The sequence below is a fragment of the Taudactylus pleione genome, unplaced genomic scaffold (genome assembly GCF_031769625.1).
Source record: "Taudactylus pleione unplaced genomic scaffold, aTauple2 ptg001314l, whole genome shotgun sequence".
Taxonomy (NCBI): Eukaryota; Metazoa; Chordata; class Amphibia; order Anura; family Myobatrachidae; genus Taudactylus; species Taudactylus pleione.
In genome coordinates, this window is record NW_028285714.1 from 4,380,392 (window position 1) to 4,398,304 (window position 17,913).

The window sequence follows — 17,913 nt, forward strand, 5'->3', positions numbered from 1 at the left end:
TTAGCCATTAACCACTTAATCTCCACCAAATTTAGTGGTTCAAATGGAGGTCCCTGGAGGGCCCGCCAAACTACCGCAAAATCCCAAGGAGATACCTTAGGGACAAAGGGAGGATGAATCCGGAGAACACCCTCAAAAAAGGTGTGGACATCCGGGAGTGGAGCTATCTTTCATTGGAACCACACAGACAGTGCAGAGACATGCACTTTCAATGAGGCCAGGCGTAGGCCAAGGTCCAAACCTGTTTGAAGGAATGCTAATATTTTGGAAATACCAAACACTTGTAATCCCTTGTACGACACCACTGAATTTATGGGTGCCACACTCAGTGGTATATCCTAGCTGAGGCAGGCTTACATGCCCAAAGCATCGTGCTGGTGACCGACCTTAAGAAGGATGATGTCTTAAGAGCCACGCCTTCAAAGACAGATGACCCAGGTCTGGGTAAAGGCAAGGACCCTGAGACAACAGGTCCAGACGTTGATGCAGCAGGAACAGTGTGTTGATGGAGAGACTCCGAAGATCTGAGTACCATTGACGTCTGGGCCAAGCTGGAGCCACCAGCAGGACCGTGCCTCCGTAATGCTGGAACTTCCGAAGAACCAGAGGAAGTAGGGATACTGGAGGAAATAAGTATGCGAACTGGAAGGTCCACTTCACCGACAGAGCGTCCACCAAGCTTGCTTCAGCATCTCTTGTCCTGGACCCGTACACTGGCAACATGTGATTGTAACGGGACACCATGAGGTCCACCTCTGATAGACCCCATTTGCCCACTAGGAGTTGAAACACCTCTTGGTGAAGAGACCATTCCCCTGGATGCACATCATGATGGCTGAGGAAGTCTGCTTCCCAATTGAGGGCTTCCGGAATGAAGGACAGCCGAGATGGCCGGGAGGTGACACTCTGCCCAAGTCAGGATGCGTGACACTCCTGTCATTGCTGCCCGTCTTTGAGTGCCTCCTTGATGGTGGATGTATGCCACCGTGGTGACGTTGTTGGACTGAACTTGCATGGCTTTTCCATGAAGAACGTGTCTTGTCATCATGAGGGCCCTGTACATGGCCGAAGTTCCAAAATGTTGATTGCAAGAATTGCTTCGCCTGCTGTCCAACGGCCCTGAAATGAGTGTGGGCTGGTCACCGCGCCCCAACCCCGGAGACTGGTGTCCTTTGTCAGAAATACCCAGTCCAGGATCCAAAAGGGGCGACCCTTGATGAGATGAGCTGTTGTAGCCATCAAGACAGAGACAGGTGCACCTCCGTTGAAAGCACCAGCATCGGAGTCCTGATTTGGTGGAGTAATCCATTCCACCTGGATAGTATCAGCTCCTGCAGGGGCCTTGAATGGAACTGGGCATAATCCACCATGTCGAATGTGGACACCATAGATCCCAGAACCTGCATTGCTGAGTGTACAGACACCCGGTGACTGCGCAGACAACTGCAGACCCGCAGTTGCAGAGGGGAGATATTTCTGGAGTCAGAAAAATTATCTGCTGATGAGATTCCAGAAAGGCTCCCAAATGAACCATCCTCTGTGAGGGAATTAGGGAGGACTTTTTCCAAGCGATCAAGTGCAGATGCTGTTGAAGTACCTGCGGAGAGCCCGCCAACAAGAGGAGGTTGTCGAGGTACAGGAGGAGTCGTATACCCAGACTCTGTAGGCAGGCTGTCATGACAGCCATACTTTTGGTAACTACCCTTGGAGCTGTGGAGAGACCAAAGGGCAGCGCCCGAAACTGGAAGTGTTGTTGCAGTATAACAAACCTCATAACGCTGGTGGGAAGGCGCTATGGGGGACATCCTGAATGTCCAGTGATACCATGCAATCCCCAGGTTCCATAGCCAGTATGATGGATTGTAAAGTTTCCATCCTGAACCTGGGCACCCTGAGGAACTTGTTCAGAGATTTTAGGTTGAGGATAGGCCGATGAGACCCATTCGGTTTTTGAACCAAAAACAGAGTAGAGTATAGTAGTAACCAGTCCCGCGTTGAAATAGAGGAACTGGAACAATAACCCCTGCTTTCAGCAAGGACTATGGCTTCCTGAAGCTGCAAGGCCCTGGTCTTGTCCAGAGGAGGGCTCGTGCAGAAAAACTGGTGTGGAGGTCTTCAATGAAATGAGAGGGCGTACCCCTGAGAGACCACTTCTTTTACCCAAGCATCTTTGGTGGTGTGACACCAGTACTGGGCTAACTGAAGTAGTCAGCCTGATGGGATGGGCTTCCCTCTGGGGAATCCCAGGGTTGGAGGCTGAGTGTTTATCCTCTGACTTGGAAGTAGGGCGTCTGGCGCTCCGGGCCGGTATCTTAGGCTTAGAGGTCGACTTGGACGCCGATTGTCTAGGGAAAGACTGTCCTTTGGGCTTTCCTTGAAAACGAAAGAACCGAAAGGAAGCCTTTGAAGGCGCAGATGCGGATAGCAGAAAAGCGGACTTAGATTTCGCCAGAGTGTCTACAATTTTGTCCAGGTCTGGGCCAAACTATCTCCCCATTGAAGGGCAAGGCCTCCAGGCCTTTTTGGAATCAGCATCTGCCCTCCAGGAGCGAAACCACAAAGAGCGGTGAGCAGACACGGTTGCGGCCGAGACTCTGGAGGTCAGTAGACTGGCATCCAAAGCAGCCTCAGCAATATAGGCGGCTGCATCCCTCATGTGGCCCACTAAAGACCTTTGAGTCTCGGGGCCTCCTCAAGGAAGGTGTCTTCCAGCACATTTGCCCAGCTCTCAATGGCCTTGGAAACCCAAGAGATAGCAATGGACGGACGGGCCACAGCTCCTGAGAGAGAGAGAAAATCGATTTCAGGCCCATCTCCAATTTCTTGTCTGTAGAATCCTTCAAGAAAGAAATGAAAGGCATAGGCAGTGTAGCACTCTTAATCAGGCGAGTAACATGAGAATCAGGCTTACATGAGGCCAAACGCTTTTGCGGTTAATACCTCTTACCATGCGATTGTCAGGCCTCTGCCATGTGGTCTGCCAGCTGGTCAGAGAGGGGAAACTGTCAGTCACCTTTGCCTGTTTAAACTCGAATTCGAATTTAGGGGCAGAAACATCATCCTCTATATCTAGTATGGATCGGACCGCCCTTACCAACGCTGGAACATTAATAGATGATTTAGGCTTCACCTATTGTGCAGCGGAATCAGAATCGGACAGCTCAGCCACTTCCCCATCATCTGATGGCATGCCTGTGTCTGATAGTTGCATAGACTGGGAAGACAATACAGGATGTTTACATGCCTTCTGAGGTCTTTCATTCCGCAACATGGTCTGAGAGGCCATAGACAAAGCTGCCAAACTCTGAACTGAACTAGAGAAAACATCCACCCAGGGTGGTTGTACAGCTTCCGTAAGTCCCTGGAAGGGAATGACAGACTGCCTACTGCAACTTGGCACTACAATCAGGCGCCCAGATTCAGTGTCTGGGAAGGCTATAGTGCTGTATACTACAACCCCAGGGGAGAGGTATATAGGGGGACTGGTCCGCACGCTGCCAGAGAGTTCTGCAACGCACCAGAGAAAATGGCTGCCGAAGACCTCAGAGGGGGCGTGGTCGTAGGAGGAGATCAGCTCAGCAATGCCAGACCTTAGCAGAAAGGCGCGCTGAGCTGAGGAGCTGCTAAACAGGGAAGGCTGCCTCCCCTGCCCGGCAATTAACCCCCGGGATGCTGGCTCCCGCAACAACATTCAAGTCCCTGGTGGTCTAGTTGAAGCGCAGGGTATGGGGGGCCTGCCTCCACTGCCAGCACCTCCAGTCTGTTCCTAGAGACTGGAGGTTAGGACTGCTAACATGCGTATCACCGCAAGTGGTGATCTGCTCTTACCTGTCCCCGTACGTCTGGCAGCAGTCCAGGGAGTCCGGCGGGGCCCGGCTAGCACAGACCCTGGGGTCCCGCCGAGATCCCCAGGATCTGTACTGGCGTCGCGGTGATGGAGCGGCAGCACAGATGTCCTATGGACAGTCTACCGCTGCCCGCTCTGAAGAGTAAAAGTAAACAAAAACGAATAAAATAAACAGCTTTGGGGCTGCTAATCAGCCCCCTGCGCAAAACAGTGATTCGACTCCGACCGGGCATCAACTAGAACTGAGGTGCCTCTGGCTCGGGGGCGGGGTATAGAGGAGGATGGTTCCAGTGCATCCTGGGACCAAAGCTTTTAACTGCGTGGTGCCTGGGATCCAAATCCAGCTCCCTGTGGAGCCTATGGACCCTGAAGAAGAAATCCCAGAATACATGTCTTGTGAAAATGCTATAGGACAAATTAAACACAAACGAGAGTGAAACAATTAGGCCAATGCAGTCTTTTGCATGACCCATGTGTGTGACAAATAGTCACATCAGACATGCATTATTTCTGCTACAACGTTCTGTGAATCATACATTTTAAATGTGTTGTGAATTTATTTACAGGCTAGCAAAGAACTAAAACAAATATCGCTAAATACAAATGACTAATACTTTGTCATAATAATTTAATGTATAATAATTTAATGCACATACTTACCAATAGAGGATGCCAAAACAAGACCTAGACCAACGCCAAGGGGTGCACCCATGTTTAGAAACTTCTCACTTGGCGCACACATTGCTACAGTTGACAGGCCACCTACAATACCAGCTGTGTACCAGGCAGCTTTAACTAGCAGAGGACCACCAAGTAAAGTTAATGGGGCAATTACTGCTCCCATTACACCTGAAGAAAGATATATAGAATAAGTAATTTGTAATACAGTGACATGCTAAAAAACACAATTCAAACAAATTCAAATTCAAACTAATCACAAAATATATGGCTTCGACCAGCGAAGGGATGGTAGGTAGTGGCGGGTGGATTGTATGCAATAGCTAAAATGTAGCAAGGTATAGGAAAATGGATAGGTACGGGATGCCAGCGGTCAGAATCCCGACGCCGGCATCCTGACAGGGTTAGAATACAGACACTTGTCGGTCAGTATTCTAACCCTCCCCCCCAGTGCCTAAACCTAACCTCCCACTAGTGCCTAATACTAACCCTGCTATTTACCTTCAAGATTCCGGCAGTTGGAATGCCAGCGCCAGGCATCTGACAAGTGTCAGGATTCCGGTGCCGGCACCGCGGTCAGGATATTGACCGCATCACTTAGGAAAAAAAGCACTCTACAGATGTGTATTGTAACATGAGGACATGCACTATAAAAATGGAGTAGATTATTTAGCATACATTTGAAGACAGATACCTCACTGTAATAAATCAGCTTGGAGCCACTGACACGAACATAGCATTTTGCACGCAGATATAACCGCAGTCGCAAATAGATTAAAGGATCCCGCATATAATTTTATTCAGAAGAATCTGCTTGTACGTTCTAATTGCATAGCTTTGTAAATAAGACATTTTAAGGGAAAAAAAAAATCACACGAAAGGACGTTCAACTCTACCAACTAGCGCCGCAGCATGGCCTGACTAAAAGGGCTATTTAACTAGCAGGGAGGCTAGATGTACGTGGACACATCTGTAGTAGTGCAATTTAAGCATAATTGGTTTATAGTTATTCTAAATTTTGAAATTCAGGTGCCCATCCACTTGCAGATCTGAAACTGCCTGCACGATTACGACATTGTAATTGAGCAGTCGTTTGGCAGTCTGATGAGCCTGCACTGAACGAGCAGTTGTTCAGTACAGGGTCCTCAATCATCTGCAAACATGCTCAACCTGACGTTATCGTCAGGTTGACCAGCATGTTTGCACGATGACCGATGTCTAAACGACCAGTGGGCAAGCACATCGCTGGTCGTTTTAGACATTTTTACAAACTATTTTCAAACGACTGAACGATAATATCGTTATCGTTCAATCTCTCACATAAATCGTCTAGTGGATAGGCACCGTAAGTCATCAAACAAAGAAAATGAAAGTAGTAACAACCTGTGCTGTGTCAACTTGATAATATAAAATTATAACAATACCCTAAAAGTGTCTCATAATTAAGACAATAACATTTATTAAATGACAATATTTCAATAAAATATTGGCAAAACACATAAAAGACTAGTTAGCCATATTATTCCTTCACTGCTTGCTGATCCTTTGAGAAAAGCGTATTTGACACAGAAACTAGTCCAGAATCTAAAGCGTAGATTCCTACCTCTCATATTTTTCACTGAAATTCACCCGGCATCTGCACTTTATTTGGAGTTCCAGTGACACCTGTCTCAATCTCACAATGACAGTGATTTACCTGTTTAATAACTGCTGCAACTACATTTTGGACTGAGAAGTCAACAAGGACCTTTTATGTTGAACAACAAGATACACTGGCTTAACAATAATTTGTTTACATTGACAAGATCCTAACCAGGCAAAAGCAGTTTTACGTATATCTGATCTGGGACAAATGCATGCTTAAGGAATATACGACGGTGGTTCAATTAGTAAGGTAACAAGACCTTTTTCACGTGTGTAATATTCTCTATTTCATTCCAATTTCCCGCCAGAGCAGGTAGACCACTGTTTCCCCTCACAGCCATTAGACTGCGCCTCATATCAGTCATAAAGTCACATCAGTTGTAAGATGGCAGGGCTGGCGGAAACATGGTCAAACATTGAGGTGCGTAGTGTGATCAGATTTCGGAGTCTAAAGGGCACTTCAGCAGCTGAAATTCATCGCCAACTTGGCGAGGTGTGCGGTGATAACGTCATGTCATGGAAACAGGTTTGGTGCACTGCCTTGATAACAGCAGGACAGACATTCAAAATGAGCAGCGATTATGCCGCATTGAAGGTCTGCTTCAGGACGACAGACATATGAGTTTACTGACCAAGGGAACATCTCAATGGGTATTCTGCTCAACATCATTCAGGAGCAACTGGGGTACAGGAAAAAGTGTTCACGCTGGGTACCAAAGCAACTCACAGAAGTTCACTAAACCAATAGGATGGGATTGTCTCTCCTGCAACTTGATGTGGTACCATGAAGAAGGAGTGCAGTTCCTCCAAAGCAAACATCCATGACATGGAAACACGCATCCTCCCCACCTTCAAAAAAATTCAAAATAACTCCATCAGCAAAGAAGGACGTGATGACCGTATTTTGGGTCCTCAGGGCGCGCACTTTTTGTTGATTTCCTTACCAAGGGAGATACTGTGCAATTTGTCAAAAATTACCCAGGTTGCTACGAACAGGCGTCGTATTGTTGCACGATAACGCCAGGCTGCTCTCAGCCAACCACAAGTGTGAGTTGTTACTGCACTGGGAACTACTGAACCATCCTCCTTACAGCCCTGACCTGGCACCAAGTGATTTTCATCTCTTTGGACCATTAAAGCAGCACCTGGGTGGAAGGCAATTCGCAACAGATAGAGAAGTTTAGCAAGCTGTAATGTCCTGGCTTCGGGCGCTTGACACGGATTTCTTCTATGCCGGGATAGATGCCTTGGTGTACTGTTGGAACAAATGCTTAGACAACTGCTTAGTATGGGGTCTATGTGGAAATATAATCTGTACCAAGGCCATACTATTGATTATACGTATAGGTACGAGTTTAATAAGTTTACGAAATGAGAGGTCTTGTTACCTTATTTATTGAACCACCCCCATATAATGAGTAGGAGGAACGCTATGGCTAACTAGCCTTTTTTTTCTGTGTTTTCCCTGTATTTTATTCATATATTATCTATACTATTACTATAATAACGTTGTGTCTGTTTGTTTCAAATTTGTGCAAAACATACTAAACCGAATGAAAAAAATAGATATGGCAAGGACTTACCCTTGTTATCTCTATTTCTACGAAGTCCATAGGGTTCCACAGGATAGCATAGGGGTATAGGCAATGGTGGCAGACATTGGGCACCTCAGAGTTAATTTTTTCAGCCTCCCAGGATGGACTTGGGTCCCTCTCCTATACCCCGCCCCTCAAGCCAAGGCAAATCAGTTACGTAACAAGCCATAGGCCGGAGAAGGAGAAGAAAGAGAGAGAGAGTAGAAAGTCTGGAACACACATTCTCACTAGAAGGAGACGGAAAAACCGGTGACCAGAACAAAGCCCATCTGCAGTACAGGTGCGGCAGGGCGGGAGTCCTGTGGAATCCTGTGGACTTCGTAGAAATAGAGTTAACAAGGGTAAGTTCTTACCATATCTCATATTTTCTACTTCAGGGTCCATAGGGTATCTACAGGATACCCTGGTTGATGTCCCAAAGTAGTATCCTTTAAGGGTGGGGACGCTCCTGTGCTGAAAGTAGAATCCGCCGCCCGAAGGCAGCATACTGAGAGGCGAAGGTATCAAATGCATAATACATCACAATGGTATGGACAGAAGACCAAGTGGCTGCCTTGCAGAGCTGAACAGCAGAGGTACCACAATGAGCTACCCACGAAGGACCCACAGACTGAGTAGAATGAGCTGTAACAGAGGATGGTACAGGAAGGTAAGCCTCAGAAATCGCCATTTGAATTCTCCCTGCCAAAGTCTGCTTAGTGGCATGCCAACCCTTCTTACGGAAACCATAGAGGACAAACTGAGTCCGACTTCCGAAATGAATTGGTACAGTCAACATAAATTCTTAGAGCATGTACCACATCCAAGGAGGCCTCACCAGCTGAGAGGTCAGGGGAGTTAAAGGCCGGTACCATAATTTCCTCATTAATATGGAAACCAGATACCACCTTAGGTAGGAAACCAGGGCGAGTGCGAAGCACTGCCCTATCCCTATGAAAAATCAGAAAGGGAGGGCGACATGAGAGCCCCCAAATGTGACACCCTTCTGGCCGAAGCAATGGCCAGAAGAAAAACAGTCTGAGCTGTAAGCCATGTTAAATCCACTGAGCCCAGTGGTTCAAACGGCGGTCCTTGGAGAGCCCTCAGGACCACAGCCAAAACCCAAGGAGCCATTGGTGGAACAAAGGGACGCTAAATACAAAGTACACCTTGCATTAAAGGTGCGGACATCAGGAAGGGTAGCAATCCTACTCTGAAACCACACTGATAGGGCAGAAACCTGCCCCTTCAGGGAAGCAAGGAGAAAAGACATCGATCTAAGCCCGCCTGTAGGAAAGCTAAAGCCCAGGATATCCTAAACACCTGAGAATCATAGCCTCTAGGTCAACATCATTCAAAGAAAGTTTGCCACACTCTGTGGTAAATTCTTGCAGAAGCAGGCTTCCGAGCTCTGAGCATGGTGTTAACTACAGAGCCGGGAAAACCCCTGGACCTTAAAAGGGCTCTCTCAATAACCACGCCGTCAAAGACAGACGACTCAGGTCCTGGTAATGGCAAGGACCTTGAGACAATAGGTCCGGACGTTGAGCCAACAGCGTCGAAGTGTCTATGCTGAAACTCCGAAGATCTGTGTACCAGTGACCGCTGAGCCATACTGGAACTATAAATAGGAGCGTGACTCCTTCTTGCTTGAACTTCTGAAGTACTCGAGGAAGAAAGGAGAACGGAGGGAAGAGGTACGCAAACTGGAAGGTCCACCGGACTGACAGAGCGTCTACCAGAAGAGCCTCCTCATCTCTTGTTGTTGATCCGTACATAGACAGCTTGTTGTCTTGTCAGGAGGCCATGAGGTTTTTCTCTGGACGGCCCCACTTGTTCACTAGGAATTAAAACACCTCCTGGTGAAGCAACCATTCCCCTGGATGCATGTCCTGACGGCTGTGGAAGTCTGCTTCCCAGTTGAGGACTCCTGGTATGAACACTGCCGAGACAGCTGGGAGATTGCCTGCCGCCCAAGCCAGAATGTGGGACACCTGTGTCAGGGCCGCCTGACTTCTGGTTCCTCCTTGGCGGTTTATGTAAGCCACTGTGGTGGCGTAGTCTGACTGGACCTGGATGGGTTTTCCGTGAAGAACTAGTCTAGCTTGCTGAAGAGCTCTGAATACTGCTCGATGTACCAATATGTCGATTGGAAGAGCAGACTCTGCTAACGGCCACCTTCCCTAAAGAAATGTGGACCTGTCACAGCCCCCCAACCTCAGAGACTGGCGCCCATCATCAGGAGGACCCAGTCTGAGATCCAAAAGGGGCGTCCCTTGTTGAGGTGGGACGTCTGCAGTCACCAGGCCAGAGACAGCCGTACCTCTCGAGAAAGCACCATTGTCAGTGCCTTTATCCGATGGGGCAACCCATTCAATCTGGAGAAGATCAACTTCTGCAGAGGTCTGGAATGAAAACTGGGCATACTCTACCATGGTGGACTCTAGTAACAACATTGCAGAGTGAAGGGACACTCGGCGACTCTGAAGACAAATATGAATCTTTGTCTGTAAAGCAGAGATCTTTTGCTCTGTCACAAAGATCCTTCGTTGTCTGTGAGGAACCACTTCCAGTTTATCAGCCAGCCGTGAGTCTGCAACACAGATATTGTCCGTTGCAGATGGCCCTGAAGTACCCCCATAGACCCTGTTAAAAGCAGAAGGTCATCAAGATAGGGTAACAGGCCGACCCCCTGCATCCGCAGGTGGGCTGTCATAACTGCCATGACCTTGGTAAACACCCCAGGTGCTGGAAAGGGCAAAGGGCAGTACCTGAAACTGGAAATGTTGATTGACCACTGCGAACCTATGGGACTGCTGGAGAGCTAAAGCAACTGGGACATGCAGGTAGGCATCCTGAATGTCCAAGGACACCTTAAAATCCCCAGGCTCCATAGCCAATATGATGGAACGCAGGGTCTCCATTCTGAACCAAGGGACCCTCAAAGATTTGTGGAGGGACTTGAGGTTAAGAATAGGCAGATAGGACCCATTTGGTGTCATGACCAGAAAGGAATCGGGTGTAAAACACTGTTCCTCTTAGAGGCAACGAAACAGGCACTATAAATTCTGCTTTGAGCATAGAGTGCCCTACCTTCTGGAGTTCCAGGGCCTTGTCTTGAACTGATTGAAGGCCTGTGGTGAAAAACCAGCTGGGAGGCCTTCTGCGGAAGGAGAGGGCGTACCCGTGAGACCACTTCTTCTACCCAAGTGTCTGTAGTAGTCGGATACCAGCACTGGGCGAACTGATGAAGTCGGCCTCCCACCCTGGGGTCTCCCAGGGGGAGGCCTGACCCGTCAGGACTGTTCTCTGGACTTGGGCCGATGGTAGATACGCGGATTTAGCTGCTGCCAAAGTGCTCACAATTTTTTCCCAGATCAGGGCCAAAGAGGACCTCACCATTAAAGGATAAGCATTCCAACCCTTTCTTGGGAGTCTGCATCAGCTCTCCATGAGCGCCACCACAGGGAGCGGCACGCCGCCACTGCTGCCGGGGAAATTCTAAAACTGAGGAGACCTATAACCAAGGCCGCCTCATTAACATATATGGATCCAAGGCATCTGCCCCGTTCCATTCTCAGCTTAGTCATAGCTGGTCTGGAAGCCCCCCTTGTAAGGGAGTATATGGACTTCCAACAAAGTACTACTTTGCGATACATAGCATTCGAGAGAACATAGGCAAGGTTGCAGTACTCAATAGGCTTATAATGAACTACAGGAATGGATAACCTGCAGCTAACATTCCTGTGATATCAGTGATGAATGGAATGCCGCAGAATACCCTTTACTCATAAAAGTTTGCGCCTGCGAAACCTCGCATTTGCGAAAAAGTCGAGCAGATGACAAAGTATCGCTTTGGCGAATCCCAGACCGCCTACCTAGCGTGGCATACATGCAAAACTTCATCGCCGAAGCGAAGAGTAGGCGAAATATGAATTTCGTTTAAAGTGTGCCCCATGTTGGCTTAAGGGAAATCCCTGCAACATGGACTGGAGGTAGTAGTCAGTCTCTGTACAAAGGTAGAGAGAGAGAGAGACACTACTGTGAACTACCAGGGAGGGAGAATTAGCTGTTTCTCCCCTGTAACTAACAGGAAGAGTGGAGAAGCAGGGTGTACGTCATACCTGCAGGTCACTCTCCAACAGGATGAGTGTAAACTATGTGTATGTGACGCACCACACAGAAAAACACTTAATTTTAACTGTGAGGCAATAAGCACCCTGCAGCACCGCACCGTAAGGGGGAGAAAGACAGGGATAGTAAAATGGCTGACAGTCAGAAGTGAAGTACAGTCAGACAGCGCTAGCATATAGTCACATACAATGCAGAAATAAATCACCTGCACTACAAGCACTATGATCAACTGCACAGACACAGAGCCTGGTAGGAATCAGTGCTGCATGCACTGACCTCAGCGGAGGAGAGGTAAGCAGGGGACCCGGACCACGATGCCCCTTGTAACAGAATCCAGCAGCGTTCGCCACTTCTATAAATTGGCCGCCGATAGGAGACAGGCGAGGGGGAGGAACGCTGCCACAGCCCGCCAGACCGCTGTGGAAAAGCACTGTGCAGCGGGGCAGGCGCCGCCTGTGAGACAGGGAAAGCACACTCCTTGCATGCTATTAACCCCTGGGACGCTGGAGCATTTTCCATACTGCTGCAGACCACTGTCCCTGGTGGTCTAGTGGAAGCGATCAGTACCTTGCTCCACGCGCAGCCTGTCCCCAGGGAGCCCCCTGCCTAGGGGCAAATAAGACTGTGAATCGCGGGTTCCCGCTGCTTACCTGAATCCCTGTGAATCCGGCCACAGTCTGGAATACCGGAGTCCCCGCTAGCCGAGACCCTGGTACCCGCCAGCATCCCAGGATCAGTACCGGCGTTCTGGCTTGGCGGGGTGAAGGAGCGGCATCATGGACCTCTAATTAGCCTGTCCATGCTGCCCGCTCATATCGCAGCAAAAGCTGCTGGAAGAAACCTCAGGGGCTGTCCAACAGCCCCCCTCTGAAGAGGTGATTTGACTCCGAGCCAGGCACCTACGAAACTGATTTGCCTTGGCTCGGGGGCGGGGTATAGGAGAGGGACCCAGTGCATCCTGGGAGGCTGAAAAAATTAACTCTGGATGTGCCCGATGTCTGCCGCCATCGCCTATACCCCCAAGGTATCCTGTAGAAATGAGTAATTGTAGCAGAAACGCCTAGACATAACCGGCACTTTGTTTCATCTTAACCAGTCAACTTAAAAGCAGAGCAATAACAAAAACAAAGTTTATTGACAATTTTAAGAGATGGGTGTGGCACCAAGAGATACTTTGGGCCCTTGTTCACTTAAATGGTATCTGATAGAAGATTGACAATGTAAAGGTCGACAACTGTGTCGGCACCAGATGGTAGACATACAATAGGGTCCGCGTGGTTAAAAGGTTGACACAAAATGGTCAACAGGTTTATAGTTTTTCAACATTTTAAGGTTACGGAAAAGCACTTGGGTTAGGCTGCTGGAGGAGGCGGTTAGGGACTAGGGAGAGGGTTAGGATTTATGGTTAAATTACAAAAAATAATCCATCAACCTTTTGTCAGTGAAACTTTTTTAGCTGTCGACCATCTGGTGTCGTCCCATTAACTGTCAACCTTTGTATTGCTGATGTTTTATACCACACTCTACTTGAATAGGAAACAGTCTGTGTACAGGGCACACAGTGACATTAGTGTGAGTTGTGGGTGAAGGCGCTGCTGCCTCCAGTCTGTATAGTGTGGGCCACTCCGGCGACAGAGCCACTATGCAAAGCAATACAACTAACACGCCTCAAATAAAAGCCGGTTGCGAAAGGCAATTTGTTGAAATTGACCAGTTTTGCTGCGAACAGGCGTCGTATTTCTGCACGATAACGCCAGGCCACACTCGTTAGTTGTTAATGGCCCTACCATTTGAAGGTAATGTCAAATTCCGTATTTCTAGATGTCTGCCAACACTATCATGTTTTTATACCTGCCATGTCCCCTGAGATGTCACAGTCATTTTATTTTGTAAGAGAATGCCAAAAAAAACTATTATGATGTACAATTATTGCTACTCCCCAATGTGCCTTTATTAATATTATAAAAAAAAGGAGAGTTATGGTAAAACTTACCTTGGTTAACACTCTTTCTTCGAAGTCCATAGGGTCCACATGGAGACATTGGGGTGTAGGTGGGACCTGGAGGACCGGACACCAACAGCAATGCTTTTCAATCCTAGGATGCTCCGGTCCTTCCCCCTATACCACGCCCACAGCCTGAGGGCAACTCAGTTTTGTTAACAAGCACAAGGCAGGAGCAGGATAGAAGGAAGACTGGTACACTGAGGAATCACACTCACACAGAGAAGGAAACAAGTTACCAGGAGAAGAAACCCATAGAAGCTAGGAGCGTCAGGGCGGGTGCCATGTGGACCCTATGGACTTTGAAAAGAGAGAGTTAACCAAGTTTTACTATAACTCTCCTTTTCTTCTTTAGGATCCATATGGTTCTACAGGGAATCAATGGGGATGTCGCAAAGCAGTTGTTCAAGGGCGGGAACGCTCTAGAGCTGATAGGAGAACCCTACGCTTGAAGGAAACATTCTGAGAGGAAGATGCATCAAAGGCATAAAAACCCAACTAAGGTGTGGATAGATGACCAGGTGGCTGCCTTGCATAGGTATTCAGCTGAAGCACCACGCCGGGCTGCCCACGAAGGACCCACAGAGCGAGTAGAATGAGCAGATACTGAAGCCGGCACAGGAAGGCCAGTCTAAGTGTAAGCCTGTTAGATAGTCATATGATTCCATTTGGCTAGAGTCTATTAGCTGACCATCCCTGGAATCCATACAGGACAAAGAGGGAGTCTGATTTCCTGATGGAAGTAGTGCGGTTCACGTAGATCTTCAGAGCACGGACCACAGCCAACGAGGCCTCACTTGTCAAGAAGTCTGGTGAATTAAATACCGGAACCACAATTTCCTCATTCAGGTGGAAGCGAGAAACCACATTGGGAAGGAAACCTGGGCATGTATGAAGAACAGCCCTGTCCTGATGAAATATTAAAATGGGGGAGCAACTAAGTTTGATACCCGAGCAGATGCTATAGCCAGAAGAAACAGGGTTCACAGTGAGCCACTTGACATCCAATGATTCCAGGGGTTCAAATGGAGGTTCCTGAAGTGCTTGGAGCACCACTAACAAATCCCATGGAGCCACAGGAGGGACCAAGGGAGGTTGTATACACAGAACACCTTGCATGTAGGTGTGAACATCCGGTATAGTAGCAATTCTGCGCTGATTCCAGATAGACAAAGCAGAGACCTGCACTTTCAGAGATGCTAGACGAGGCCTAGATGCAGTCCAGCTTGAAGAAAGGCAAGAATTCGAGAAACCTTAAAAACTTGCAGGTCACAAGTTTCTTGGAGCACACCATTGGAAATACGTATGCCATATTCTGTGGTAAACGTAAGCTGTTTACGTGCTCTGAGCATGGTCTGGACCACAGAGCTGGAGAAACCCTTAGATCTTAGGTGGGATGTCTCAAGAGCCAAGCCATTAAAAACAGATAGGCTAGGTCCGGATGTAGACATGGACCCCAAGGCAACAGGCCTACTTGTAGAGGAAGTTCAAGAGGAACGTCTATGGAGAGTCTTTGAAGATCGGAGTACCAATGATGTCTGGGCCAAGCCGGAGCTATGAACGGGGCTGTGGCCCGCTCCTGTATGAACTTTCGAAGTACTTGAGGAAGGATATTGGAGGGAAGAGATATACCAAATGGAAGTTCATGTTAACCGAAAATGCGTCTATGAAGGCTGCGGCGGGGTCCTGTGTTCTGGCTCCATAAATTGGAAGTTTGTTGTTGAGTCTTGAGGCCATGAGATCAACTTCCGGAAGACCCCATTTGTCAACTAGAAGCTGAAAGACTTCTGGATGTAGAGACCACTCTCCTGCATGCAAGTCGTGACAGCTGAGGTAATCCGCTTCCCAATTGAGAATCTCCGGGATGAATACTGTGTAGAAGGCTGGGAGATTGCGTTCGGCCCATGTGAGAATGCGGGACACTGCTGTCATTGCTGACTGACTGAGTGCCCCTTTGGTGATTGAGGTAGGCCACAGCTGTGGCGTTGTCGGACTGTATTTGTACTGGCCGGTTTTTCAGAATATTCTGAGCCAGAGTGAGAGCTCTGTAGATGGCTCGAAGTTTCAGGATATTGATTGGTAACACTGGCTCGACTGGGGAACACTGCCTCGACTGGGGACCATCGGCCCTGGAAGGAGTGGTGGCCGCTTACTGCTCCCCACCCTCGGAGGCTTGCGTCCGTGGTGCGGAGAGCGCAGTCTGTGATCCAAAAGGGACGACCCTTGTTCAAATGGGAAGTCTGTAGCCACCAGGCTAGGGACAGGCGAACCTCTGGTATGAGGAGGGTGGAGGCTCACTGTTTGGGATTTGAGCAAATGGAGTAGCCCGCTGCACCTGGAGAGGATCAGGTGTTGTAGGGGCCTGGAATGAAACTGTGCGAACTCCAACACTGTTCCCAAGGCCTGCAATGCAGAGTGAATTGACACTCGGCGATTGTGGAGAAGTCTGCGTAGTCTGTGCTGGATTGCTGAAATCTTGTCCGCCATTCGTAAGATTCTCTGAACTCGAGAGTCCAGGAGGGCTCCCAAATGTACCATCCTTTGACAGGGTGCTAGGGAAGATTTTTCCAGTTGATCAGCCGACCGTGCATTTAAAGAAAGGCAATGGTTACCTGTAGATGGCTGTGAAGAGTCTCTGGGGAGCTGGCCAACAGCAAGAGATCGTCCAAATATGGGAGCAGACTGATCACTTGACGACGAAGAGAGGCCACCATAACTGCCATGATCTTGGTAAAGACCCGGGGGGCTACTGAAATGCCGAACGGCAGAGCCTGAAATTGGTAATGTTGCTGTATTATAGGAAATCGGAGATATTGTTGGTGAGAAGGTGCTATAGGTATATGTAGGTAAACATCCAGAATGTCTAGAGATACCATAAAATACCCAGGCTCCATAGCTAGGATAATGGAACTGAGGGTTTCCATACGAAACCTGGGCACCCTGATAAACTTGTTCAGAGATTGGAGGTTGAGGATAGGCCGAAGAGGCCCATTGGGTTTCTAAACTAAGAAAAGGGTAGAATAATAGCCTTTGCCCTGCTGTAAGGAGGGGACCCAAATTATTACTTCTGAATTCAGGAATGAGAGGGTGTATCCGTGGGAGACTGCTTCCTTTATGCAGACATCTGACGTGGTTTCATGCCAAACCTGGGCGAATTGAAGTCGGCCTCCCACCCTGGAAGAGAGGCCCACCCCGTCAGGCTGTAGACTTGTTCTCAGACTTGGCAGGCGGATGTCTAGTAGCCCAGGCCAGTTTGGCCCTAGGCTAGGAGGATTTGGGTGATGTCTGTTGTCGTGGAAAGGACTGATCCATGGTTTTTCCTTAAGGGCAAAAGGACCAAAAAGGATGACGTCCGAGGCTTTGTATTTATATGCAGAGGGCAGGAACACAGTCTTGGAAGCTGCCAAAGTAGTTACAATTGTATCTAATTCTGAACCAGATAGGATGTCTCCAGAATAAGGCAGAGACTCCAGAGCCCATATTGAGCCTGAAACTGCTTTCCAGGAACGTAGTTAAAGAATACGACGGGCCACTACCGAAGTGGCAGATATCCTGGAGGCCAGGAGAGCCGTATCCGTAGCTGCTGAGGCTGCATCTCTAATGTGAGAAATGTAGGACAGCTGTTCCGTCGAAGCATCAGGGGAAAAGGTCTCTTCTAGGGCCTCTACCCAACTCTCAATGGCTTTTGCCACCCAGGCTGTAACCCTAGCAGGACAAGCAATAGCTCCTATATATAGAAGAGAAATGGTGTTTAACTCAGCGCCTATTAACAAAAACCAGCAGCTATAACAACTCCTTAATGAGTACACCCTATACATATAAATAAAATGAAGGTAATCGGAGTGACCAGCGCTAGATGCTATAATTTCCTCAATAGATGTGATTGCTTTTTCCTTCTAGCTCAGCCAGAACCACACTTACATTAGTGTTCTGGCAGGAGTACATATAAAGGTTTCTTTGTAACACTGGGTCAAAAAGTATGGTATATTGAAACACAGGTTCTCCCATATGAAGAGACACTTACGTTCTGCTTC

The 17,913-nt window shown here is 48.3% G+C and overlaps 1 protein-coding gene across 1 annotated transcript in view; it reads right to left on the minus strand.

Moving 5' to 3' along the window:
- The window catches only part of GHITM (growth hormone inducible transmembrane protein), a 77,700-nt gene that overhangs the window by 7,183 nt on the left and 52,604 nt on the right, over positions 1-17,913 (minus strand). The window contains exon 7 of the mRNA XM_088463081.1: positions 4,508-4,696. Coding sequence (XP_088319207.1) covers positions 4,508-4,696 — 189 coding nt within the window. The remainder of the gene's footprint in view (positions 1-4,507; positions 4,697-17,913) is intronic.